The 26,634-nt window shown below is 35.5% G+C and overlaps 2 protein-coding genes across 3 annotated transcripts; one reads left to right on the top strand and one right to left on the bottom strand.

Annotated features, from left to right (window-relative positions):
* The first annotated feature begins 937 nt into the window (after positions 1 to 937).
* LOC136820490 (protein TBATA-like) lies at positions 938 to 15,311 on the top strand. Of its 2 annotated transcripts, XM_067076678.1 has the most exons (9): positions 941 to 1,159; positions 2,970 to 3,107; positions 4,139 to 4,319; positions 6,181 to 6,370; positions 7,851 to 7,932; positions 8,901 to 9,032; positions 10,575 to 10,680; positions 14,243 to 14,319; positions 14,789 to 15,311. In XM_067076678.1, exons 1-9 carry the CDS (start codon positions 967 to 969, stop codon positions 14,839 to 14,841), a joined length of 1,152 nt encoding a protein of 383 aa, XP_066932779.1. In that variant the 5' UTR covers positions 941 to 966; the 3' UTR covers positions 14,842 to 15,311. The 2 variants fall into 2 exon arrangements, with proteins under 2 accessions (XP_066932784.1, XP_066932779.1); XM_067076683.1 differs by lacking the exons at positions 14,243 to 14,319; positions 14,789 to 15,311 and adding an exon at positions 13,887 to 13,989 and having other exon boundaries at positions 938 to 1,159.
* A 2,560-nt stretch (positions 15,312 to 17,871) lies between these two features.
* Positions 17,872 to 24,729, bottom strand: LOC136820480 (uncharacterized). The gene is made up of 5 exons (XM_067076667.1): positions 24,625 to 24,729; positions 22,505 to 22,668; positions 20,711 to 21,310; positions 19,760 to 19,837; positions 17,872 to 19,106 (listed from the first exon to the last, which is right to left on the bottom strand). Exons 1-3 carry the CDS (start codon positions 24,698 to 24,700, stop codon positions 21,119 to 21,121), a joined length of 432 nt encoding a protein of 143 aa, XP_066932768.1. The 5' UTR covers positions 24,701 to 24,729; the 3' UTR covers positions 17,872 to 19,106; positions 19,760 to 19,837; positions 20,711 to 21,118.
* Between the last annotated feature and the right edge of the window lie 1,905 nt (positions 24,730 to 26,634).

Raw genomic sequence — 26,634 nt, 5'->3', positions numbered from 1 at the left:
GATAAATGCACTGTAAGGGTGGCAATTTCAGCAAATCTGCGAAAAATTGCTAATTTTTGCTCGAAAATGTTGATTTTTTTTCCTCTAAAAGAGTTTAAAATTTGAAAAAATGCACTGTAAGGGTATGAATTTCACAGATTTTTTTCTACACTGTAAGGGTGCGATTGTAAAAGCCAATTTTTTTGCCGCACATACCGTCAGTTGGTAAACCCACTGCCCCCCCCCTCCCCGCGTGGTACGTAAGCAATATTTCTGATTTGTTGGATAAGTCGATAAATTCTGGTTTTACAGTACACATTTTTTATAAGGATAAACTATATAACAACATAAGGCTTCGATGTTATGAATGTTAAGAACAAGTTAAGAATATTTTAAGGCTTCGTGGACTCAAAAATAGCCATTTATTTAGAAAAATGGATAAAAATACACATAAAAAATGGGAAAATTAAGAACATGCTAAGAACATTTTTAGGCTTGAAACTCAAAAAGTTAAGAACATCCGAAGGCTTCAAAAATTTTGGAAGTTCTTATTACAAAAAACGTGTAAGCCGCTAAATTCTGGTTTTACAGGGATAATTAAGTATACTTGGAGAAAACTGCACCAATGGATTTTTAATTTTAAGTTAGATACTTTCACGACACATAGTTAGGCAAAATAAGTCCTATAATGGACACCGACCCCGAAAAAGGTTGCACGTTTTTTATAAGAATATCCAAAATTTTGAAACCTTCGATTGTTCTTAACTTTTCGAGTTTTAAGCCTTAAGTTTTGAAATTTTCTTGACGTGTTCTTATTTTTGCCGCTTTGTGCGTATTGTTCTCCGTTTTCCTAAAAGATCAGGTGTTCTAACTTAAAATATTCTTAATTTGTCCTTAACATTTTGGTCATCGAAGTCTTGTCCTTATATAGTTTGTTCTTATAAAAAGCCTGTATTTTACAGAAGTAAATAAATAGAAATTTAAGAAATGGTGAACACAGCACCCAGTCGCTTAAGCGTCATACCACCATTCAGTCGGTACGCTGTTGACGATTTCAAGAAAAATCAAAACAAACCAGATTCAAGACCACACACAACGCAAAGTTTCCCTGATCGTAAAAGTCGGAATCCGTTTTTTATTCGGAATGCACCACATCCTAATAAAGTTCGACATATTAAAGGTAAAGATATTTTTATACTCTTAGGTGCCAAATAAACGGGCCCCCCGCTTGTTAATTTTTCGAAACAAAGAATATTTTCAGTTGGTAAAAAGAAGTCCCTATACTTTGCTCCAAAAAGCCTGATTTTAGCCTATATTTACCTTATTTTTGGGTTTCCAGAAGTACAATTTCCAACTCCCCGGTAATTAGGTTCCTCCCGTTTATTAAAGTTTCGAAAGTTTTACAACACCCACCCCCCCCCCCAACACACCATTTGCTTTGACAGTTGCCAAAGCAAAGGTTTTCTGCCTCAGATGGAAATCAACTTTGAACAACAAATCATGCAAGATTCTTTCAATTTCGCTTCACCTTATCGGGGAAAAAAATGTCGGAGTTTTACTTAGTCGGGTTTTTTTTTCGTCAGGGAAAATTTCGTCACCCACTCAAAATTTTCGTGACTTTCCCCCGACGTTTTTACCTCGATAAAGTATTTTACTCAGGTGAGATAGAGTTTTTATAAGATACTTTGATAATTGGTCATTTGAAGTAATAAAAATAACTTTTTCTTTAGAAAAAGTAAAAAAATTGTTAACGACCAACCAAATCAAATAAGAGCTTGTAAAAACTACATCTCGTCCAATTTTATTGAATTGGGACACAGAAACGCCTTTTTTTGTACCTCAATTAGAACTTCGTCTGATAAAAAAAGAACTTTGTTCACTGCGTTAATGGGAACGCCATTCTCCATATAAGATTGATATAAGAAATACCCCGATTGAATCTTCTGTTTTAAAAAATTGAGTAGAAATTTTGGATAAATTAAAACAAAAGACGACGAATCGCAAAATTAAATGATCGCCTAACGCAAAGTGTTTCATAGCCTACCCAGCCGGCACACAACGTCAAAACAACGTCCATTTGACATTCATAACGTCCAAATAACGTTATTTGATCGTTAAAACAACGTTGTGTGCCAGCTGGGTATTAAATGCTGAAAAAGACTTATTTGAGAAAAAGTTTGGATCGTAAACTACTTGATAGGTCTTGATGCAAGGCTAAGTTTTAAAGAATTCTAAAGATTAGACGCGATAAAATGCTTGTTTTTTATCAAAATACAAAACTGTATATATTGGCATTCTATCGTGGCTTGGATCACGAGATTTATGTTTGGCTACGTTTTGAGAGATTCGAGAGAGACAGTTCCACTGGGATCCATTCCCACCTAGAAAAATTGTTCAAGACATTGTCCCCGGTGGAAAATTATCCTTCAATTTTTTTACACACTGAAAATGATCAAATAAACTAATCCTCACTGCATAATATTATGCTATTTTTCCCATCCCCACTGAATTTTTTGGCTTGAAAACAAAAGAATTGAAATCCCCAGTCATAAAAAATATGGGAATATCAATCCCCATAGAACTTCAGTCCTTTATTTTTATCTGACTGAAAAAATCTCACCGGGGTCTGTGAGAAGGGGATATTACTGGATTAACAAACTCAAAACTCATTTGAATTAATACAAAACTGTACTTCTGATCGCATAGTCCGTATAAAAAATCCCGGTCTGGAAGCCTTTTATTTCTTTCCATTGTTTCTTACTTGAACTTGTGCTTGAGAAATTGGTTTGTTTTGCTCACTTTTTGATCATATGATTAAATCTTAAACCAATCCCAAGGGGAATACTTGTTAACGTGATCAAAAAATGAGCAAATTGATTTTTATCTTTTGATATTAGCAAAGGTAAAAGTTAACAAAAACTTAAAACAATAAGCTTCCAGACCATGGTTTTTTATACGGACTATGTTCTGATATATCATTGTTTTTTAAGGTTTGCTCGATTTCCCAGTTTGTGCTGTCGATGATACATTATACAATGATGTTGAACAAGCGAGACAAAAACCACCTCAATCGATTTACAGTATACTGAAGTTGAGAAGAGAAAGATTTGTTCCTGGTATAGGAATGGGTAAGCTATTTTATTCAAGCTCGTTGCCAGTGGCCCTTTAAGTAACAAGGATTTTCTTTAAAGTCTGATTCAACAGTATGCGGACCTTGACTTTAATTTCTCAATATTCAGGGGATTTACTTTGTTCTTTGTAGGCTGGTGAATGAAAAATTAACTCTGGCGATTTCTAGATTCTAGGCCGTTGAATTCTCAGCAAGCGCAGTGTATTGAGTAACGTCAATATGTACTTGAGGCGGCGAACTAAACTTTTCGAACGACGAATTGTAATTTTTTTCGTGTCTTGGGCCGAAAAAATTCGCCGTTCGCCGTGCCTAAATAAGACCCCTGACATTTATAACCATTCAAGAAGAAAGTTATATATACACCATTTTAAGAGAAGAATAACCTAAAAGATAATCACCATCATTTTAGACGCTTTCAGTTTCCTTGCCCTTTGGCAGTTATTTGACTCGGAAAGGGTTAACGCAGCCTTTTGCTTCACACCCTTATCCTGGTACAGCTTATATTTTGAAATGAATAGTGGCAATTAAAGAGAAGGTTTCTCAAATTTTTTATTTCAAATTTGAAAATTTACAAAACATGAATTTTTGTCCCTTGGAAAAACTGACCCCAAAAACATACACATCATCAAACATCTACCACATTTTTCAAGTCACTTGGTATACACCATTTTAGCTTAATGAAAATCCCAAATTTCTCACCCTTTGAAAGCTTAACTTTGATAGCCTGAACAGTCAATCTTTTTAAATGAGAGGACCGCATATACATAACTACCACCTTTCTTAGATCTGCTGGGACCCCTGTCTCACTGAAAAATCTCATCAAAATTCGTCCCGGTGGGAAAAAATATCATACAATATTAGTCCCAAAGAGAAATCGAGTTTCCTTTTATCCTTATTTGAAATTCAATGTAAAAAATTGAACTCCAAAACCATCCCATTAGATTATTCTAGCTGGGAACAATAGACTTTCTATCCCGTTTATTAGCCAACGGGGCTGCATAGCCACTACCTTTTCTTTTCATTTCACAGTCAACACTCAACCCCAGTGGTTTGAAGAGCTTCAAAACTTCACTGACAAAGTTGGTCTCAAACCTAATCATCACGTCACTATATCACCGTTTCAAAAAATCAACCAATCAAAAACTGAATCCAATCGTATTAGCCAATCACGTCAAAGTTTACGGACAGCTGATTCAACAAGAAATGTCCAGTAAGTGTAAAGTAATTTTTTGACAATAAATTTTAAAGGTTTTTGTTTCAAACTGAGTTGATATCAATTGCTTACTCATCAATATTATAAACTACCAGCTTTTCATATTGAATTGACACAGATGTGGCGCAAGATTGATAAGAAAAAGAAAGAAAAAACATTCATGTGAAACTACCTTATCGGGGAAAAACTTTCGTCGGGGAAAAATATTCGTCACTTGCTGGTTTTGGTAAACGCATTAAGGCCGGGGAAAATTTTCGTCGGGGAAAAATATTCGTCACTTGGCCGAAATTTCGTCACTTTTTCCCGACGAAGTTTTCCCCGATAAGGTATAAATCCAGGTTATTGTTATTCAAATCGAGGCTATGAAAACGAATGAACAAAACACAATAATGTTTCGCGCTTCGTCTCATTGATGTTCAAGACAAAGAGCTAGAGACGTGACTCCTGGATGGGAAATGAAACCACTTATTTCCCATCCAAGAACGCCTGCGCGTAGTTTTTACACAAACTTCAGATTGAAACTAAAATCTATCACTAGATTTAAAATGTGCAGTCCTTCAAAACAAAAGAGCTGCTAGATAAAATCCGTCGTCATGATTACGGCGGGTTCTATGCGCGTTTTGGATGGGAAATAAGTGATTTCAATTTCTCTTGCCTGAGAAGGGTTTATCCTGCGGCTCTAGCTCTTCGGGCTTGAAACTCAATGCTTTGTCTATTGATTGTTTTATTGGAAACTGGAAACATTTAACAATGGAGGTCTTTCTAAAACTTTACAATGCAGACCATCATATACAGGGTGTCCCTAATTAAAGTATCGAATCGAAACACAACTATGAGTAGAAAGTTTTATGTGCGTGTTCACAAAACTGTATTTTAAGCTCTCCCTCTTTTTTCTTTGTCATTACGATTAATTTATACGTTGTAACTACCTTTTGTAATAAGCCTGTGTGATGGAGAACGTTCTTATATTTTAGCGATAACACACACAAACTTTTCTACTCAATCGCATGTTCAAACTCGATACTTTAATTAGGGACACCCTTTATTACGTTACAAACATCATATGCCTCGTTTTGAAATTATCGCCAAGGTGATTAACTCCCAGCAGATTTGATTAAAAGTACCTTTTATTTATAAAAAAATCATTTAATGTCTCAAGGGACATAATCACCATGGTAATTGCTTAGAACACTTTGACATGAAATGTTGAATAAGGAAAAACCACCATTATGAAATCAAATACTTGAATCTGCGGAAGCGATCTCTTATGAAATTTGAACGTTTGCTTCCATAATGGCGAGAGTGACGTAACAGTAACAAAAGTGAAAACTTTTCTGGAATTCCTGGAAAAACGACAGTATGCTTACTATGATACTATTGATTGCCCAGCTGGCACACAACGTTGTTTCAACGTTCATCTAACATTATATGGACGTTGTGGACATTAGATAAACGTTGAAACGACGTTGTGTGCCAGTTGGGTGCTCACTTTATACATCTTCAACCCATTTTTTTCTTTAAAGAACTCTTTAAAAATAGAGTTAGAGCTGCCTACAACTACGTGACCCAAACGAGAATTTCGTTTTATTTTCTTTGAATTTATCTTAGGTATCAAATATTTTTGATATAGAGGAATATATATAAAAGTATAAATAGAAAAAACAGTACGGGTAACGATAATTATCTTAGGTGTCAAATATTTAGAACGTCACGCCAATTGGGCTGCAACGATATCACGCGGGAAAAATGAGCGTAGCTCCTATTTTAGCTGAGGCCCACCATTCTTATGTCCCCACCCTCTGGCATGATTAAAAAACAAACTAGTCTGTTTCTATAACTATCATCGGTTACTTATTAGAAGTCGGATGTCTACTCGGAATTCATCACGCTCCGGTATGCAGAGAGCAGAAAATGATTTCGTTCGCCGACAGTGTTCCGGACGAAATTTAGTGAACCGGACAAGTCAGCTTTACGGAAATGACATGATGTCCGCATTAAAACAAGACATGGCGGGAAAAGACATTCTGGTCGATGATAAAGAGAGCTTTGTAAGTAACTATTTATCTTGTAAATGTAGCGCCGATTCTAGACTAAGGGGTGGAGTTACTTAGTACATTCTAATTCAATTTTTGGGAAATCTACTATAACCAGCCTCGTTTATACTTATTGGGTCATGTTCAATGACCTTTATATATCCCTGGACTAAGTTACTCAATGCCGACTAAGCAAAACCTTTTGATCAGAGCTTTTTTTTTGAAAAGTGGTACCTGCGGAGAGAGTGGTAGATCTAGTTTCGCACGTACACAAATTGGTACCCGCGGAGAGAGTTGTAGATCTAGTTTCACACGTACACTAATAATAGCGAGATTGTGTATCGGAGATATTCTACGGCTACGGTTGCGGGGCTGCCCATAAGGGTCGTCACCAAAGGCGACATGTCGTTGTCTACTTTGCTCTGTACGGGAAAAACACCAAAACACCGTCTAAGCAAAGCCGACATAATGCCGTACGTCAAATATCAAACTTGCTTTCACCCACCATTACTTGCCTTACTCGCCATTTCCCTCGCCACTTTAGCCGTAGCCGTAGAGAATTCCAGATACATAATCTCGTTAATGTAGCGCTGTTTGTCGTTAGGCAAAGTTTCAAACACTACAATGGCTTCTTTGCGGGTATCAACTTTCCAAAAATACTTATATATATAATAAGGGTCGTGAGCTATCGCGTTTCTTTTAAAAGATAGTAAATCTGAGGCCCATTAGCAGCCCCCCTTATCACGCCAAAATCATTCCATTATGCACAACGCTGGTACCCAGACGTCAAAACAACGTCAAAACAACGTTCATGTGACATTCATAACGTTCAAACAACGTTATTTGAACGTCAAAACAACGTAGTTTGCCGGCTGGTAGAGTATTCGTATTCTGGTATCGCACACAAATCAGACTAATCTAACCACGGGGTGGGTGCTTCATTGCAGGATATTTGGTATGTGCCTGATCATCCAAAAGGGATAATCGGAGAGACCATTTTGTAAGAATTTCTTTTGGATAGTCAAAAAACCGACTCCTTGATTAATATCAAATACACGCTTTGTTTATAAGAATTGTGTAAATCCATTTTATCATGGATATTCTTAACTTTTTTGGGAAAATCATCCTAAAATATTCTTACAGCATTCGTAGGTTAGAATCCTAATCCAGACTAGATTCAACATTTAGTACATACAACGTCTCAAACATAAAATAGCATTTCTGTGAAGGAGTGAGCCTTACTTGGGGGTAATTGGCAATTTATAATTGAAAATGCTCTAAAAATGGAATTCTTAGCTTGAGTAGCCAAATTCCATGATGGTGATATTCTTAGCATTATTCTTAATTTTTTGGCCATTTTCATGGACATTCCTATAAAGTGTATTCTTATAAAAAAAGCGTGTACAGAATACAAACGTTATTTCAATTGGCCTGCTGCAGTTGGGAGTGGCTGGTAAGATTATGTAAAAAGTCAAAATGTTTTCTTTTTATTTAGGTTTTCCATTTACTGACAAAGATTTTGAGAACGGAAAATCACGAGGAGATTAAAGATTGGCTGATGCAAGCACCTGCTAAAGGTAATACTTTGAAGTTATTGACAAAGAAACTGTCTTTATAGGATCGAAAACGGAATCGTAGAAGCGCTCTTTTCAAAAAGAAATCTAAGAGACTTTTGCATTAATGTGACGAAGTAACATCAGTTTAACAGGAGAAAGTTTTAGGAAAAAACTTTCCACTTTTCTAATCTTTCACACTTTTACAACTTTCCTAAACAAAACTTTTTAAAAATGGGGGATTTTCCATGGTTGCAACAAGGTAGCACGAGGATGATACGCATAATTTTCAGCCGAGTCTGGAATGATTATGACATCATAAATCTCATTTCCCCACCAAAATACCAAAACTTTGCAAATCCAAATGATTGCTGTTGTTGGCTGGAAAAGTTTGGAAAAGTCCTATCTTCACAACTTTCAAGGAACCTCTTTTGAAGTATGAAAAATAATAAGATATTTTACAACTTTTATGGTTTTTACAGCTTTTTTAGACCAAAACTTTGACTTTTAGATGGGAATAGTGGGAGAATTAGCAAATTTATGTACCAAAACTTTCTCCTGTAAGCTATTATGTTACTAAAATTGTTTGAAAGAAATGTATCTCTCATGGGGAGTAAAGTTTTGTAAGAAGTTGCTTGGTTTGGCGACAGCCTGAAAATGCCGTGGGCCGGCAAATCATAAACCTTGTAAACTCATTACCATTGCCCTCAAAAGCCGACCGCGCAGTCAAGGTGTATTGCAAACACTGACCTTTTATACCCTTGACCAAGTTTCTCAATCCTGTTCAAGCAAAATCTTTTATCGGAGTTTTTTGAAAAGTGTTACCCTAATGGCGCGGGATTACTCAGGAGTGGTGTAAATACATCGAGAGCGCTAGATCTACTTCCCCTCGAAAACTTCTGATGATATAGCGCCGTTAGACGTTAATTCTTAACACTGCAATGGCTTCTTTACGGGTAACAATTCAAAAAAAAAACTTTTTTCGATTTCAGAAAAAGAAACAGTTCTCGACATGGTCCGTGCGATATCGAAAGTGAATGATGATGACGTCATCAGACCGCATACGTCATCATATCCATATGAAGAGAACTTTTTATACCACGAATCAAGCTTGGATCCTGAACGTATGTTATTGGTATCAAGTTCTTTGTCTTTGTTAAAGGGATAATCAGATGGTTTCAGATATTTGGCATGTCTAATCTTTCTATCGTCTTGGGAAAACTTCAAAATATTTTTGCCTAAATATTTTCCAAAAGTTGAGATATTTGAATTACAAGTTTTTGACTTTTAGTAGAATTTCAATGTAAGAAGCGTGTGAGCAGAACCCATTTTCAGAAATTTCAAATTGTGATATCTCGACTTTGGAAAATGTTTTTTATAAGAACAAGCTATATAAGAGCATAAGGCTTAGATGACCAAGTTAAGAGCAAGTTAAGAATATCTTAAGACTTTGGGACTAAAAAAAACACCCTATTTCTTGGGAAAATGGCCAAAAAGATTCACAAAATGGTCAAAACAAGAACATGCTAAGAACATTTTTAGGCTTTAAAACTCAAAAAGTTAAGAACATCCAAAGGCTTTGAAACTTGGAAGTTTTACTCAAAACCACATAAGCTTTCTGTCGGCCGAATATCTCAAACCATCTGATTATCCCTTTAAATATCGAGTGGTTTGAAATTTCAAACTCGAAAATCTACTCAAGAATCTTATTTTGTTCGAATTACAGAGAGGTTCAAATTATAGAAAGTGTTTTTCCTTGACGGGGACTGGGATTGAATTTGGTGAATTATAGAAAGATTCGAATAATAGAAGTTCAATTAATTAAAATTCTTTTATGAAAACAAATGTAGAAGTATATTGAAGGTTACTCAGGATATTTAAGCGAATTATGAAAAATTCCACATTTCAGAAATAAAGAACTGCTCATTTTGAGTACCTATTCAGCTACGGGGGGGGGGGTACCTGGAACAAAGGGGTACGGGGATGTGCCGCTGCTCAGGGTACCTTTTTCACCTCCATGAGTCCCAGATAGGGTCACAAAAGCACCAAAATAGATAAATCAGTCCCTCGCATGGTATAACATTTTGAGAATTTTTTTTGGAATTTCAGTCTCGTTCAGTCCCATTCAGGGTCACTTTTTTTCGTAAATTTTGGCAAAATTTCTGGACGTTAGCGGGACACCCTTGTCTGACATTCGAATATTTACTATATAGTAAATAATAATTATAAAAAAAAAAAAAAGGAATATAGAGCAGAGTTTGCATAAACAATAGATTTTGCCTTGATAATTTTGTTTTTAGACTTACCTAAGAGTCAATAGTTTAAAAACCTAAAGGTAGTCTTTTCCAAGCTTGTCCAGCTCGAAAATTAAAGGAATTCAAGCAAACTATGTTATTGGAATGTGGGAGTTTAATTTGAGTGCCTCTTCTTCTCCAGTAACAAACTTTTGAGAACTGCTGAGCCTCAATCAAAAATCGTTGCATCCATGTCAATTCTTAAACCATGTTTTTGACTTCTTCCTCAACTAGTTCATCAACAAAATGGAACAGCAAAAAACATAAGTTTTAGATAGGAAATAAGTGATTTCATTTCCCATCCAAGAATTCCGGGTCCAGCCCTTTCGGGGCATAACATTAAACCATGTCTTTTCTTTTCTTCCATTCTAGTTTATCAACAAAAGGGAACACCATCAAACATACTAACGCTACCAAGGAACCCGTTATTGGAGCAGATCCACGAAAGTATTGAAGTGGATATTGATCATAAAACAAGGTTAAGAAAATTAAGATAATAACCACAACCCTGTGTCACAGGCCCGGTGGGACCCCTACTCCATTGGAAAATATGAGGTGGAGAAAGTGCCTACTTCGCAACATTAAAAAGAACGACAAATTTCACTTGTTTTGAAAATGAAACAATTATTAGATGCAAGGTAGACACTTTCTCTATGTGATTTGGCCAAAATTTCCTCCCTGGTGAAAAGTATTTGCAATCCAATGGGAAAAAGTTGCCCTCTAAAAACCATCCCCATTGTTCTTGTTTTTTTTACCTGAAAACAATAGAATATTTCTCCTTCAGACAGTGAAATAAATAAAAATACAGAGTGCTCAAGAAAATCCAAAAGAATTCGAGCGAAATATCAAAAAATAAAGAAATAAATAGCCCTCAGACAAAAATATTCCCCAGTTTGGGAAAAAGTTCCATCGGCGCTGTGAGTCAGGTTTTACATAACCAGCCACCACTAAGTGAACATCTTGGTTCATTTCTTCGAAAGATTTCACACAATTCAACTCTCTCTTCTCTTGTATAAACAGGTCAACCTAGTCACCATTAAATGAATATCTTGGTTCATTTCTTCCAAAGATTTCACACAATTCAACTTTCTCTTCTCTTGTATAAACAGAACAACCTCGCCACCACCAAGTGAACATCTTGGTTCATTTCTTCCAAAGATTTCACACAATTAAACTTTCTCTTCTCTTGTATAAACAGAACAACCTCGCCACACCAAGTGAATATCTTGGTTCATTTCTTCCGAAGATTTGACACAATTCAACTTTCTCTTCTCTTGTATAAACAGAACAACCTCGCTACCACTAAGTAAACATCTTGGTTCATTTCTTCCGAAGATTTCACACAATCAACTTTCTCTCTCTTGTATAAACAGAACAACCTCGCCACCACCAAGTGAATATCTTGGTTCGTTTCTTTTGAAGATTTCACACAATTCAACTTTCTCTTCTCTTGTATAAACAGAACAACCTCGCTACCACTAAGTAAACATCTTGGTTCATTTCTTCCGAAGATTTCACACAATTCAACTTTCTCTTCTCTTGTATAAACAGAACAACCTCGCCACCACCAAGTGAATATCTTGGTTCATTTCTTTTGAAGATTTCACACAATTCAACTTTCTCTTCTCTTGTATAAACAGAACAACCTCGCTACCACTAAGTAAACATCTTGGTTCATTTCTTCGAAGATTTCACACAATTCAACTTTCTCTTCTCTTGTATAAACAGAACAACCTCGCCACCACCAAGTGAATATCTTGGTTCGTTTCTTTTGAAGATTTCACACAATTCAACTTTCTCTTCTCTTGTATAAACAGAACAACCTCGCCACCACCAAGTGAATATCTTGGTTCGTTTCTTTTGAAGATTTCACACAATTCAACTTTCTCTTCTCTTGTATAAACAGAACAACCTCGCCACCACCAAGTGAACATCTTGGTTCGTTTCTTTTGAAGATTTCACACAATTCAACTTTCTCTTCTCTTGTATAAACAGAACAACCTCGCTACCACTAAGTAACATCTTGGTTCATTTCTTCCGAAGATTTCACACAATTCAACTTTCTCTTCTCTTGTATAAACAGAACAACCTCGCCACCACCAAGTGAATATCTTGGTTCATTTCTTCCGAAGATTTCACACAATTCAACTTTCTCTTCTCTTGTATAAACAGAACAACCTCGCTACCACTAAGTAAACATCTTGGTTCATTTCTTCCGAAGATTTCACACAATTCAACTTTCTCTACTCTTGTATAAACAGAACAACCTCGCTACCACTAAGTAAACATCTTGGTTCATTTCTTTTGAAGATTTCACACAATTCAACTTTCTCTTCTCTTGTATAAACAGAACAACCTCGCCACCACCAAGTGAACATCTTGGTTCGTTTCTTTTGAAGATTTCACACAATTCAACTTTCTCTTCTCTTGTATAAACAGAACAACCTCGCTACCACTAAGTAAACATCTTGGTCATTTCTTCCGAAGATTTCACACAATTCAACTTTCTCTTCTCTTGTATAAACAGAACAACCTCGCCACCACCAAGTGAATATCTTGGTTCATTTCTTCCGAAGATTTCACACAATTCAACTTTCTCTTCTCTTGTATAAACAGAACAACCTCGCTACCACTAAGTAAACATCTTGGTTCATTTCTTCCGAAGATTTCACACAATTCAACTTTCTCTACTCTTGTATAAACAGAACAACCTCGCTACCACTAAGTAAACATCTTGGTTCATTTCTTTTGAAGATTTCACACAATTCAACTTTCTCTTCTCTTGTATAAACAGAACAACCTCGCCACCACCAAGTGAACATCTTGGTTCGTTTCTTTTGAAGATTTCACACAATTCAACTTTCTCTACTCTTGTATAAACAGAACAACCTCGCTACCCCTAAGTAAACATCTTGGTTCATTTCTTCCGAAGATTTCACACAATTCAACTTTCTCTTCTCTTGTATAAACAGAACAACCTCGCCACCACCAAGTGAATATCTTGGTTCATTTCTTTTGAAGATTTCACACAATTCAACTTTCTCTTCTCTTGTATAAACAGAACAACCTCGCTACCACTAAGTAAACATCTTGGTTCATTTCTTCCGAAGATTTCACACAATTCAACTTTCTCTTCTCTTGTATAAACAGAACAACCTCGCCACCACCAAGTGAATATCTTGGTTCGTTTCTTTTGAAGATTTCACACAATTCAACTTTCTCTTCTCTTGTATAAACAGAACAACCTCGCCACCACCAAGTGAATATCTTGGTTCGTTTCTTTTGAAGATTTCACACAATTCAACTTTATCTTCTCTTGTATAAACAGAACAACCTCGCTACCACTAAGTAAACATCTTGGTTCATTTCTTCCGAAGATTTCACACAATTCAACTTTCTCTTCTCTTGTATAAACAGAACAACCTCGCCACCACCAAGTGAATATCTTGGTTCATTTTTTCCGAAGATTTCACACAATTCAACTTTCTCTTCTCTTGTATAAACAGAACAACCTCGCTACCACTAAGTAAACATCTTGGTTCATTTCTTCCGAAGATTTCACACAATTCAACTTTCTCTACTCTTGTATAAACAGAACAACCTCGCTACCACTAAGTAAACATCTTGGTTCATTTCTTTTGAAGATTTCACACAATTCAACTTTCTCTTCTCTTGTATAAACAGGTCAACCTCGCCACCCTTAAATGAACATCTTGGTTCATTTCTTCCGAAGATTTCACACAATTCAACTTTCTCTTCTCTTGTATAAACAGGTCAACCTCGCCACCCTTAAATGAACATCTTGGTTCATTTCTTTTGAAGATTTCACACAATTCAACTTTCTCTTCTCTTGTATAAACAGGTCAACCTCGCCACCCTTAAATGAACATCTTGGTTCATTTCTTTTGAAGATTTCACACAATTCAACTTTCTCTTCTCTTGTATAAACAGGTCAACCTCGCCACCCTTAAATGAACATCTTGGTTCATTTCTTCCGAGGATTTCACACAATTCAACTTTCTCTTTTCTTGTATAAACAGGTCAACCTCGCCACCACTAAATGAACATCTTGGTTCATTTCTTCCAAGGATTTCACCAGAAGACGCCGAAGTTGAAGGTAACCGAAGATTATTGACTTAAGTTTTACTTTTTAAAGTATAGCATTTGGCATTGACGTAATAATTTAACAGCATTTAAAGAGACGATATCGGCTTAACGTGAAAACTCAGATTTGATCCCCGAATATTGCCATTTTTTTGTCCACTTTATCCCACTAAAACCCAGGCTCGGATACAGAGGGAGGCTATAACCAATGGAGGAGAGTGCACTTTATTATCGTATTACCTTATATGGAAACTAATTACTCTCCATTAATAAGATAGCCTACCTCCTGTATCCGACTCTGAAAACCGTCCCAGTCCTTTTTCGCATCAATAGACAATAGAAAAATGCGTCAAAAAAGGATTGGGACGGTTTTAGTGGGATAAAGCGGACAAAAAAATGTCCGCGCGACAACGGTCGAAAAGGTGTATTCCTTTGATAGTGGAAAGGCTGAATTTTTCATTTTTCATACTTTTTAATTTCAGAAATCAGAAGTCGTTTGATTTCTAGAGGTAGCTTGAATGTTTTCAATCGATGAAACAAAACTCGTCATCGGACCAGCGTAAGAAGATTATGGATTGATTTCCAAAAGTAATCACGCAATTGGCATTGTAAAGTGTGTCCCGGATAAAGGGGACAATTCTTTTATGACATGTATACTTAATATTTCAACCTCAAAAATCTATTCAATCATCATAGGAAAATCTATCGACTGAAAGGAGAATTTCAATCTTATTTCAATCATTCTAACCTCGGTTAAGATGACAAGTTTAAATTTAAATAAAAATTTTTCGGTTTTTTTCACGGGACACACTGTACAACGTTATATTATGATAGTAATATCGTTCGCCTAACGAGATATGAGGATATTGTATATCTAAATCGGAAGACTGTTGAAGTAATACCTATTCATACTTCGTTATTTTTCGCGATATTTTCAGTATTTTTACTTTTGTATACTTCATTAATTTATTAGCTAATATTTTAATATTGTGGATGCGAACTCAATTCTGATGTCTTTTTCTTTTGTATCTAAGCTACCTATGGGAAAAACTAGTCGGGGAAAAGTAATGAAATTTTAAGGCAAGTGACGAAGTTTTTTTTTCTTTTATAAGCATAACGTTTATAAGCATATGCACGCTGAGGTTTTGGCACCTAAACTATGGCTCTATTGTTTGAGAACAATAGAATGTTAAGCATAATGCGAGCCTGATGTAGGGACAGACACTTGCTTATAAAAACATGCAGGGGGAACCAGAATCCCAACTTAGGAGAATTGCCTTCCCAGTTTGCCCTTATGTTGGTCAACCCACCACGCTACTGAAAAAAGCTGATAGTAATTTTCATTACATAAGACATTAAAATTATAATCAAGATAAAAAAATATAAAATAGAGAATTATATACCCACAGTAAAACGTTATCTTTAAAAATAAACAGATGTTTATATTTCATAAAATGCTAAATTCTAATCAATTGTAAACAAATTTCAACGCTTTCTTTTTTAATTTTGAATATTATGCAGACACGCCCAAAAGCGATAAGTTAAAATTTTTCCTTCTATTTTTTATTTGGGGTGGGGTCAAGAATAGGGCTATTATAAGATGCGGCGCTGTTAGGCAACCTCCCCCAGCAATATGTGACACACGCCACGCCGGTGGAAAAGGGTCATCGGACACCAGTCTTGTCCACGATTGTACGTTGTTTAAGACCCCCGGTTTTCGACAAAATGTCTCTGTTCATATCACATACCACTTGCTAAATCTATAGACTGATGAATTTTAAACAATTTTCAAAATTACAAGTCCAAGCTTCGAGCACCACAGCTAATGTTGAGTCTAAAATGATTAGGAATTCCAACTCTGGTAGTCGACGGAGTCGTACTTCATTAGTATAAAGGTGCTCAATAGATTGAAAGAACCTTAAATGCTAGCAAATGTTTATGTCATTGAGTTTTAAGCCCAAAGGACTAGAGTAGAAAAAGTGAAACTGTTTATTTCTTATCTAAAACGTATCGCAATCATGACGACGGATTGAATCTTGCAGTTCCTTTGTTTTTGAGGATTGCATTTTTTGAGATCTAGCAATAAGTTTTACTTTCGATCCGGCATTTATGTAAAAACCGCGCGCGGGCGTCTGGATGAGAAATTAAGACACCCCTGCCTCGGTGACCCAGTGGGATCCACCCCACTGGCCACCCCGGTGAAATTTCTTACCAAAAATGGCTCATTTTTTCAGCCCCGCTGGACAAATCAGTCACCCCACTGGAATGTTGTAGTAAAAAACACCCCATTGAAAATGATAAAAAGTTTACACAGACCCCACTCGAAATGCCCTTATTTTAACGTACCCCAGAAGAACTTTTCTTTCAAAAATTCACCCCACTATAATTTTCTCCTTCCCCTTCTTTAAAGGTGAAATATCCAAAAAAGCCATAAAAATCTGCTCGCTTCGCTCGCTCGCCATCAAATGTTCCACTTAAATATATTAACTGTATTTAACCCGACTTCTATGGTCATTGTCATGGTTATTTTAAAACGTAGAAAATGCCAAACGAGAGGGTTGAAAATCCAAAATTTCTGTCAGCGCAAACCACAGTTGTACTTGTACCTTTCTTTCTTTAAAGCTAGGTTATAGCCTGAAAGATTTTCGTGAGGCTTTCTCACTTGCGTAGATACTGAAAGAAAGACCTCTACTTAAATCATGTTGACTAAACATTACTAGGTTCGAGAGTTCAAAAAATTTGATATAACGTACTGCTCCTCTATAGCCTTTCCCCAGAACTTATTACATTTCCTGTTACAGTGTAAGAGTAGATCCACCTGATGAAGATGATATTTCTAGTGATATTTAGTAGCATGTAAGAAGCAGATTTTTACTAGCACTAAACCAAAAGTTATTCAGCACCTTCTATCGTTAAAACACGATAAAATTAAGCGGTCTACAGTCTAACATACAGGCTAACCAAAATTTAGCTCATGCAAAAAAATCTTTCTCACCCCAGTGAATGTCAAGGAAATTTTCGCCACCCCATTCAATATTTGAAAGAATATCCCCCCCCAGTGAATTTCAGGTTTTTTGATTCTCATCCCACTGGGTAATCAACACCCACTGGGGCACAGAGACAGGGGTGTATTAAGTAATAGCTTCATTTCCCATCAAAAGTTTTTATGTATGTAGGTATTTAATAGTTTATTTCATTACGACAAAAAGGTAGCAACAAAAACTCATCGTTGCTGCTACTAAGGCTAGATATTGACAGCTTTTGTTTGGCAAAGTTTTGGTTTGCTTTTATTTAAGTGAAGGCTATCTGTTCTGGCACTTCCTCTCACATTCCAAATGAAATCGCCATCACTTTCAGAATTCCATTTCTTAGCTTTCTCGCACATCTCTTTGATTTTTTCTCTTTTTTTCTTCTTCCATTGATGGTGAAATCATCGGTAATGCTTCGATGATATCCAAGCCAACGTTGTGTTCTAGCTGGGAAGCCACTTCAACTCCACTGTACCTGGTATTCAGCCTATTCATAGTATTTTTACAGTTGTAGGGTTTTAACAAGAGATTACTCGTAAGATTTTATAAGATAATGTATATTGAAATTCCAATATAAAATAAACATTTCTTTTATTACAATATAAGTATTCTTTTGGTATATTCAAAAAAATATTTAAAATACTAAATAATATTGATATATTGTTTACACAAATTAGAAAGAAGAATTAGAAAAATAAACAAGATTTGACAAAGAGAAAAATAGAGAGAAGAGAGAGAAGCGGACCCTCCGATATCATCGGACCGGGCCCTATCTCGGAATAGTTTTCTACCCCTAGATAGGGAAATCACAGTGCTACCAGACATTGTACTCTGTGCTCGCGTCACATCAGAGCAGTGCTGTATCGATGATGATACTTGCACAGTACAGGAGAACCTTGTATTCTCCCAGGTACTGAACATATGAGTACCATCATCACACCACATTCAATGTCCGGCATAAATGATGAAAAGCAACGAATTGCCTTATCTGAAGATCACATTTTATAATCTTCACAAGAAAAACACTATCATTTAAGAATTACCTCTCTCCATCAACCCGTTATTCAAACAATTAACGTGTTATTAGATCTAAGAGATTCTACTGAGATTGAACACTTTTATTGTTTGTGAAGTGTTTCAAAAAAGATTGAAGCTACGCTTCGGATTTAGAATTCGAATTAATTAAAACGATTGATAAAAGAGGCATTAAAATTGAAGAAAATAAAAAAATGTTGATATACATAATTTATACAATATTAAATTCCTTTTCCCCATGTTCCCTATACCCCAAAGTTGACCCAATTTCAACAAAAAAAAGCTAACTAAGAAGTTCACACAAGACTGTTTGCTCGGGATTCTAAGCGGAAATGTTTCCAACAGTAATCTTTCTACTTTTCGTTTATGAATAAAACGCGGTCTAAAAAACAATTTCTAGATTGTTGAACTAAAACATGTTCGATGGCGTTGTGTATAGTTCACTAGAAATTGTTTTATATTAAGAAAATCAAGAAATAATATATCGGGCGGGAATTACGAGAGCGTAGAATTGAGGGCGTTTATTTAACTTCCACCCAATCGTCTTCAACAATAATTCCTTTCACTTGGTTATTTTCAATCTTCATAAAACAATTCACGACATCGCGTAACGGATTTCTTCGGCATCCAGACAACGTCGCACTTAGTGATCGGCCATTTTGATCGTCGCTCAGCTGATAATCAAACGTATTGTTTCCTTTGTCGGTGGGACGTACAACGCTTACAAAAACGTAACCTACAACCAAAATAAAATCATATATTTTGGTGGGTATAAATTAGTGTTTGATTATTACTATGTAAGACCGACATTAAATAAATTGGAAAATAAAATTATATATTTTTTATGACAAGTTAACAAATTCACTATTACAGCAATAATGCACAATTCTTTTACATCATGTATGTAAATTTTGGCTCAGACTGGGCTGTTTTTAATTTTTTAGAAATTTTCATGCTTAAATGTTCTCACGGTGCTCTTAATACGCTTAGTTTCTTTATTTAAAAACTTAAATACGTTTAAAACCTTTTAAAATCAGTACTTTCTTAGTAATTTCTTAAATTTGTGGCTCAGGATTGTTCTAAATTTCTTCTTAGGTTTTGGCCGATTTTCAGCCTTGTGTTCTTATAAATTTGTTATTATAAGAAAAAGCACAAATTTTAGACACAAAAAAATATTTTTGAGCACTCTAAGTTACTTCCGGAATGTAGAGTTTTAACATGAGACTTTAGAGTGGTCCTTAGTTGTCCTTTTTAGAAAAATAACTCTTTCCAATCTCATGCCAGCTATCCTGGGAAACATTACGGAAAGATATTCCGGAAAATTCAGTGGGATCTTAATACGGGAATGCTATGCAAAACAATGGAAAGTTGAACAACAAAAAGAATTACCTATTTTGGTTTTGTTTCTTGGTGGGTCACCTTTGTTGCACCATATATCGTGATCCAAGTCTGCAACGAGTCCGATTACTAAGGAAGAAATAGTGATTATGATGCAAAGATATCATATTCTTTTACACGCTAGTTAGGCTAACTGCTCACAGATCCCCGTGGAAGTAGGTGTTCAGTTTTGAAGTCAACTAGTCCCCCGAATTGTTTTCTACCTTTCTACCTTTTTTCGAACGTTCGAATTTCAAAACATTCAAATCGGGCTGTTAACAACCAGAATTTAAGACAATATGGCAGATTATTCGGCTGTAAACTTGGACATCCATTATATGGGTAGCCCGATCTAGTCAAGTAGTTAAAGATCAATTGATCGAATTTAGCTCGGCTAGGGGGGGTGGGGGGGCTACTTGGGCAAAAAGGGGTACGAGGATGTGCCGCTGGTCAGGATATTTTTTCCCAGGTAGGGTCGCAAAAAAGGCCAAAATAGAAAAATAAGTCCCTCGAAGGGTACCTTTTAGGGGGAATCGGAAAAAAGTATGGACAATTTTGAATTGACCTACGTATGGTCAATTTTTCGGCAACTTTGTCACCGGGCTATTCCACTGAGTGGATTTGACGGCTGACTGATACAGGGGTGTATATTTCTACCTTCGTTCATGTCAACGACTTCAGGTTCTTTCGGTGGTTCTCCTTGTACGTTCAAACTTTCCAAATTACTTTGTTTTCTAACACACTGAGACAATGACACACTGAGACAATACACAAACTCTCAAAATATATTACAAAAAACATATAATTCTACCTTCGTCTATGTCAACGACTTCAGGTTCTTTCGGTGGTTCTCCTTGTACGTTCAAACTTTCCAAATAGCTTTGTTTTCTAACACACTGAGACAATGACACACTTAGACAATACACAAACTCTCAAAATATATTATAAAACATATATTTCTACCTTCGTTCATGTCAACGACTTCAGGTTCTTTTGGTGGTTCTCCTTGTACGTTCAAACTATCCAAATAGCTTTGTTTTCTAACACACTGAGACAATGACACACTGAGACAATACACAAACTCTCAAAATATATTACAAAAAACATATAATTCTACCTTCGTTCATGTCAACGACTTCAGGCTCTTTTGGTGGTTCTCCTTGTACGTTCAAACTTTCCAAATAGCTTTGTTTTCTAACACACTGAGACAATGACACACTTAGACAATACACAAACTCTCAAAATATATTATAAAACATATATTTCTACCTTCGTTCATGTCAACGACTTCAGGTTCTTTTGGTGGTTCTCCTTGTACATTCAAACTTTCCAAATAGCTTTGTTTTCTAACACACTGAGACAATGACACACTTAGACAATACACAAACTCTCAAAATATATTATAAAACATATATTTCTACCTTCGTTCATGTCAACGACTTCAGGTTCTTTTGGTGGTTCTCCTTGTACGTTCAAACTATCCAAATAGCTTTGTTTGATTTCCACCCAATCATCTTCAACGATAATACCAACGACGAGAGGTTCGTAATTCTTTACGATGATCTATGATAAAAAAGTAATTTATATAATGTGTCTTTTAATAATTTGTCCAGATATTTGGCATTTTCCAGAAAATCTTCGTACATGGGTCATGGTGCATTGAGGATATATTGTCCTGGGGGGTGAAAAATCTACAAAATCACATATTGATGTTTTGAACAATAAGAAAGGTTCTAATGTATGGAAACAGTTGATTCTACGTATCAATCCAGTCACTTTTAGAGCTGTTGATAAATACAAATGCTTCTGATGGGTTAATTTTCTCTGTTTGAGGGTGATTCTGAATGTCCGGGGGTCAGCTGATTTTTTTTGGAATAGCTCCTTGAGCCGTTTATAATACGTTTTGTATAGTACGGTGAACTTGCGATACAATGAAAGTTTTTTAAAGGGTTTAAAATTCAAAATTTACGGTTTTAATAGCTAGTTTTTTAATAACAATAAACTCTCTAATTCGAACTTTTTGAATCTCTCTAATTCGATGAAAATTTTTTGTCCTTTGGAAGTCAAATTAGAGAGAGTCAACTGTAGAACAATATAGTTAAGAGTATTCCAAGAAATAAGTTTTTCATTTCAAATTTCTGTAATTCGAATCTTTTTTTGTGTATACAGGCGAGGGAAATCATGTATACAGCCACGGGGACTTAGTTAGCTTAAATTTTAATTTTTCAGCCAAAAAGCAAAAAAACTTTTCACAGACCTGGTAGGACCTTCTCCTCTCCAATAATGTTTATCAAAAAAATATTGTCCAATACTTTCAATGGATTTCGAAAAGCTCCGAATAGTTTAGCTGAATAGCATATTTCTTAGTATTTATTATCGCCCCTGGTACTTAAAAATCATGATTTAAGTTCCACTTTAAATGGGCTATTCCAGAAATAGTCTGTACCCCCTATGTTGTGGAGTTGTGACGTCCAGGGTGGTATTGAAAATAAAAAATCCAGGGGTGGTCTGGTTTTTTGAATGATAAAATCCAGGTTAGTCAGTAAAAAAGGGTTGAAGATCCAGGGTGGTCAGTTTAACGAGGTCGAAAATCCAGGGTGGTCCAAGGAAATAGTAGAAGAAAATCCAAGGGGGTCCTGAAAAATTTAAAAAAGATCCAGGTTGTCATCCTTTTAAAAAAAAATCTCCTCAACATAGGGGGTACAAATCTTTTCCAGAATAGCCCAATAATTCCCACGAAAAATGAGATTTTTATACCTTCATACTACAATGCCCAATACTCTTCAAAGGGTTTCGACAAGCTCCGAACAGTTTAGCGGACACTGGGTCACCACCTGCATCGGACATGTAGTAATGGAAAACCTTTTCACCCAACTCTTCTTCTTGTCCTCCTCGCATGATGTCCACTTTCTTGTATCCCTCTGTTGGTTGTGCGCATGCGTATAAGATCAAATGAAAACCATAAGTAAATTGAATTTCACGGAATCAACGTTAAATAATGTTGGCAAATAAGAAGGCGACCTGAAGGCCCCCTTTGATATACAGCCCAGCTGATTGCACACAACGTTGTTTCAACGTTTATCTGACGTTTACAATGTCCATATAACGTTACATTAATGTTGAAACAACGTTATGTAGCAGCTGGGCAATTCGAAGTAAAAGAAAGATTCAAATTAAAGTATTTTAAGAATTGGTTTATCAAAAAAGACGCTCTTTAATTCGATTCTCAAGGGGAAATGGATTTTTATCAAATAAGGGAACGTATCGAAAATTAGAGCGTCGTATATGAAAGTTTCTTGTTTGCAGTGACTTTTTATTACTATAGAATAATGGAGCGTATCGAAAAGTTAAACGTGGAGTTAAAGTTTTTGAATTAAACTTTTTTGATAATATTCCACTCCCCAAATTATCTTTTTAATAAGCACAAAACTGCTGCTTAATTCAAATTCTATCGAAAACCCAGCCGGCACACAACGTCAAAACAACGTCCATTTGACATTCATAACGTCCAAATAACGTTATTTGAACGTTAAAACAACGTTGTGTGCCAGCTCGAAAATGATTGAGGTTTGAAAAACCTGTAACTGTAAGTTTGTTTCTACTGTGTATGCAGGGGGGCTCTATTGAAAATAAACTTTCGAAATGTACACGTTTTCTTTTATAAGAACATTTAAATATTTTGAAGGCTTCTTTTTCAATTTTAGGCCTAAAGATTTTCGTAATATGTTTTTTTTTCACAATTTTATGAATATTTTTGTCCATTTTCCTAAGAGGTGAATGTTTCAGAATAGAGCCCGCAAAGCTTTAAAATGTTCTTATCTTGTTCTTAATATCTTGGTCATGGAAGCCTTATGTTCTTATGAAATTTATTCTCATAGAAAAACGTATGCATCACTACAGTGCCCTTATACATTGCATCATTTTTATAACTAGCTAATTGGTTGAAAGTCATGTAAAGTTCGTTAAATAAGACACTTAAATTTACCCCTGTAGGTTGCAAGTTCATCCCAATTGCAATTTTTATAGACTTTTTTTCGATATCCTTATTTCTGAAAGAAGCCCATTTGACCATGTATTCGAATGAGTTTTCTAAGCTAGGATTAACGAACAGGCATTTGACATTTGTTGACATATAATTTTGAAATTTTTCTTTTGGCTGACTTGGTATGTATAAAAAATTCGTCTTATTGATTGTCATCTTTAACAAGCTTAAGCTTTTTTAACAGTCCGAGAGCTGAAATATGCACGCTTTTTTATAGAGAGAGAAGAGAAGCTGACAATCGGCTTCGATGGTCAAAGTATTAAGAACAGCCTTAAGAACTTTTTAGGGTTTGGAGACTCTCAAACATTCAATTTCTTAGAAGATTGCACAAAAATACTCACGAGATGTTGAAAATAAGAACATGTTAAGAATATTTTTAGGCTCAAAACTCAAAATAAAGCTAAGAATATTCGAAGGCTTCAAAATTTTGGGATGTTCTTATTAAAAATGCGTGTTGATTGACGTCTACGTTTTAAGATTATAAGTTTTTTTAACGGCAAAAAATGATCAGTCTTTGATCTTAATCCGAGAGCTTTGAACAAGAAAAGATTGATTAATCTTTCAAAAAATTCTATATAAGCTCTTGTAAACTACCCCATTTTAGTAAACTTTCAATCAAGTTCTGATTATCTCGATAGTGTGGCCCTGCTGTGTGTATCTTAATAAGGGTTTTATTTCATTAATTCAAGCCCTCTTTAAAGCTATTGAATGAATCATTTGAAATGAATCCACACGCCTGTGGGGTATACGGTTTTTTCTGGAATAGTCCATTAGGTCAGCGATTGTAATATGCAAAGGACAAAAGAATGACGAGAAAGAATAATGCAATACTGACCTAAACTTTTGATGTTTTCAGGGGCGGTTCCTTTATCGTCCCATTTCTGATCGTTGAAATCGCTAAACAAATCCATTTCTATTGTGTGTTTTTTTGTTTTAGTTGTTATCTAAAAAATAAAGATATGGTTAAACATACACATTACTAGAGCTCTATTATTCCGAAACCATAACCTAAGTTTGCTGAAATGGTTCCTATTTGGCTAAACATTTCTAAAATTCGGTGATTTGTGCATGACTGCATGAAACCAAATTCTCTCGCTTCCTCCTCAGATTGCTCCACTTTCGGCGCCAAATCTTCATATTGGTTTTATTCACTTTACTTATGGACGCCAGAAAATTATTATCTAGCGCTATCAGTAAGCATCAAAAAGCTGATAATACGCAGGGAACGAGGTCGAGGGTATTTATTAATCAAACCGCAATCTGGCACAAAACGTTGTTTCAACGTTCATCTAACGTTATTTGGACGTTATGAACATTAGATAAACGTTGAAAGAGCGTTGTGTGCCAAATAGACCGGTATCACCGAGATGAAAAAGTAGTGAGATCCAGAGGAATCAATGTATTGAAAGTCCCCATGAAGAGAGGGGGTACTTAGGCAATTGGAGGGTACGGGTATGTGCAACCCTTGAGGGTCCCTTTTTAGATTTTCAAAGTCTCGTTAAGGGTTGCAAAAATCACAACTTCTAATTTCAGTCCCCCTAAGGGTCACAAAAAAAGTGAAGCTACCAATATCTTTCCCGAAAAAGGCCAAATTTCGGGAAAAAATCACACTGTCTACAATATACACCCGACCATCTCCTATCATAAATCTTGATCGATAAAAACAGCTCCAAAATCATCAAACTTTGACAAGTTAAGTGATAAATAGACCACTTTGTTAACCACAACAAATCTGTTTTGATTAGGCTATCCATTCAGAGTTGTTGAATAAACAAGTTTTGTGAACTTCACCACGGTTTTCGTGTTTCTCGTCGATTCTTGAAGGGATAATCAGATGGTTTGAGATACTTTGCCTGTAGAAGCTTTCCAAGGCCCTGGGCGAAAGGTTCGGATATTTCTAACTCATATCTTCCGAAAGGCAGGCAAGAGATAAGTTGAAATTTCTAAAAAAGGACTTTTACACAAAGCTCCCCCAGATATCACGCAATTGTTTGTCTTTAATCGAGACGAGGATTTTATACTCGATACGAATCCCCTATATCAAAACATTTTAAAGGAGATGCTTGCAGCCTAGTCCGGACAAATAAAGGTTGTCAATTTATTTGAGTTTGAAAGAAAAGATTGCTATCAATTTCAATAGCGAAGAATGTAAGGAATGTAAGGATTTCGTGGAATGTAAGGAACCTCTATTAATACACTTTACTTTTTTTTATCCTTTGAGTCTAAAACTGCTTGATTTTTACGCGAAGACTGATGTTATTTAGGTGTTATAATATTGCCACTTTGATCTTGAATTTGCTCAAAATTCAACCAGAAAATTTATTGTGCTGTTCGGTATATTCGGTATGTTCTCATTGAACTGTTCTCATAGATAAAAGAGTATATTTAAAACTAGATGAAAGGAATTTCAAATTATTCAAAAATTGAAAAAACAAGCTAATCCCTCAATAACCATAATCTGTTTTTTATAAGAACAAACTATATAAGAACATAAGGCTTCGATGGCAAAAATTATATGAAAAACTTCAGAACAATTTAAAGGCTTTGTGAAATTTAAAACATCCCATTTATTAGGAAAATGGGCAAAATACCCACGAAATGGTGAAAATAAGAACATGTTAAGAACATTGAACTCGATAAATCTAGAACATCCAAATGTTCTTCTAGAAAAACAATACCAGTACAGTGTCTTTCTATTGTTATATTATATGCTGATATAAGCATAAAAATATTCATTTTCTTCCTCTTCCTGACCAATCTTGCTCCGCATCCATGCCAATCCAATGTCAAAAAGCTTGTGAAAATTGATGAGTAAACAAACGATATCACTCTTATTTAAAAACAA

This window comes from Clytia hemisphaerica, unplaced genomic scaffold, assembly GCF_902728285.1.
Source record: "Clytia hemisphaerica strain Z4C2 unplaced genomic scaffold, Clytia hemisphaerica genome assembly, whole genome shotgun sequence".
NCBI classification, from domain to species: domain Eukaryota; kingdom Metazoa; phylum Cnidaria; class Hydrozoa; order Leptothecata; family Clytiidae; genus Clytia; species Clytia hemisphaerica.
This window is presented reverse-complemented; position numbering and strand designations above follow the sequence as displayed.

Excerpts from the sequence above, each read along its gene's own strand:
- LOC136820490 (XM_067076678.1), top strand. The coding sequence starts at position 967 with ATGGTGAACACAGCACCCAGTCGCTTAAGCGTCATACCACCATTCAGT. Across the intron at positions 3,108-4,138 it reads TGTTCCTGGTATAGGAATGG|TCAACACTCAACCCCAGTGG; the intron begins GTAAGCTATTTT and ends TTCATTTCACAG. Across the intron at positions 4,320-6,180 it reads GATTCAACAAGAAATGTCCA|AAGTCGGATGTCTACTCGGA; the intron begins GTAAGTGTAAAG and ends GTTACTTATTAG.
- LOC136820480 (XM_067076667.1), bottom strand. The coding sequence starts at position 24,700 with ATGGATTTGTTTAGCGATTTCAACGATCAGAAATGGGACGATAAAGGA. Across the intron at positions 22,669-24,624 it reads TGAAAACATCAAAAGTTTAG|AGGGATACAAGAAAGTGGAC; the intron begins GTCAGTATTGCA and ends CACAACCAACAG. Across the intron at positions 21,311-22,504 it reads TTGGGCATTGTAGTATGAAG|ATCATCGTAAAGAATTACGA; the intron begins GTATAAAAATCT and ends TTTTTATCATAG.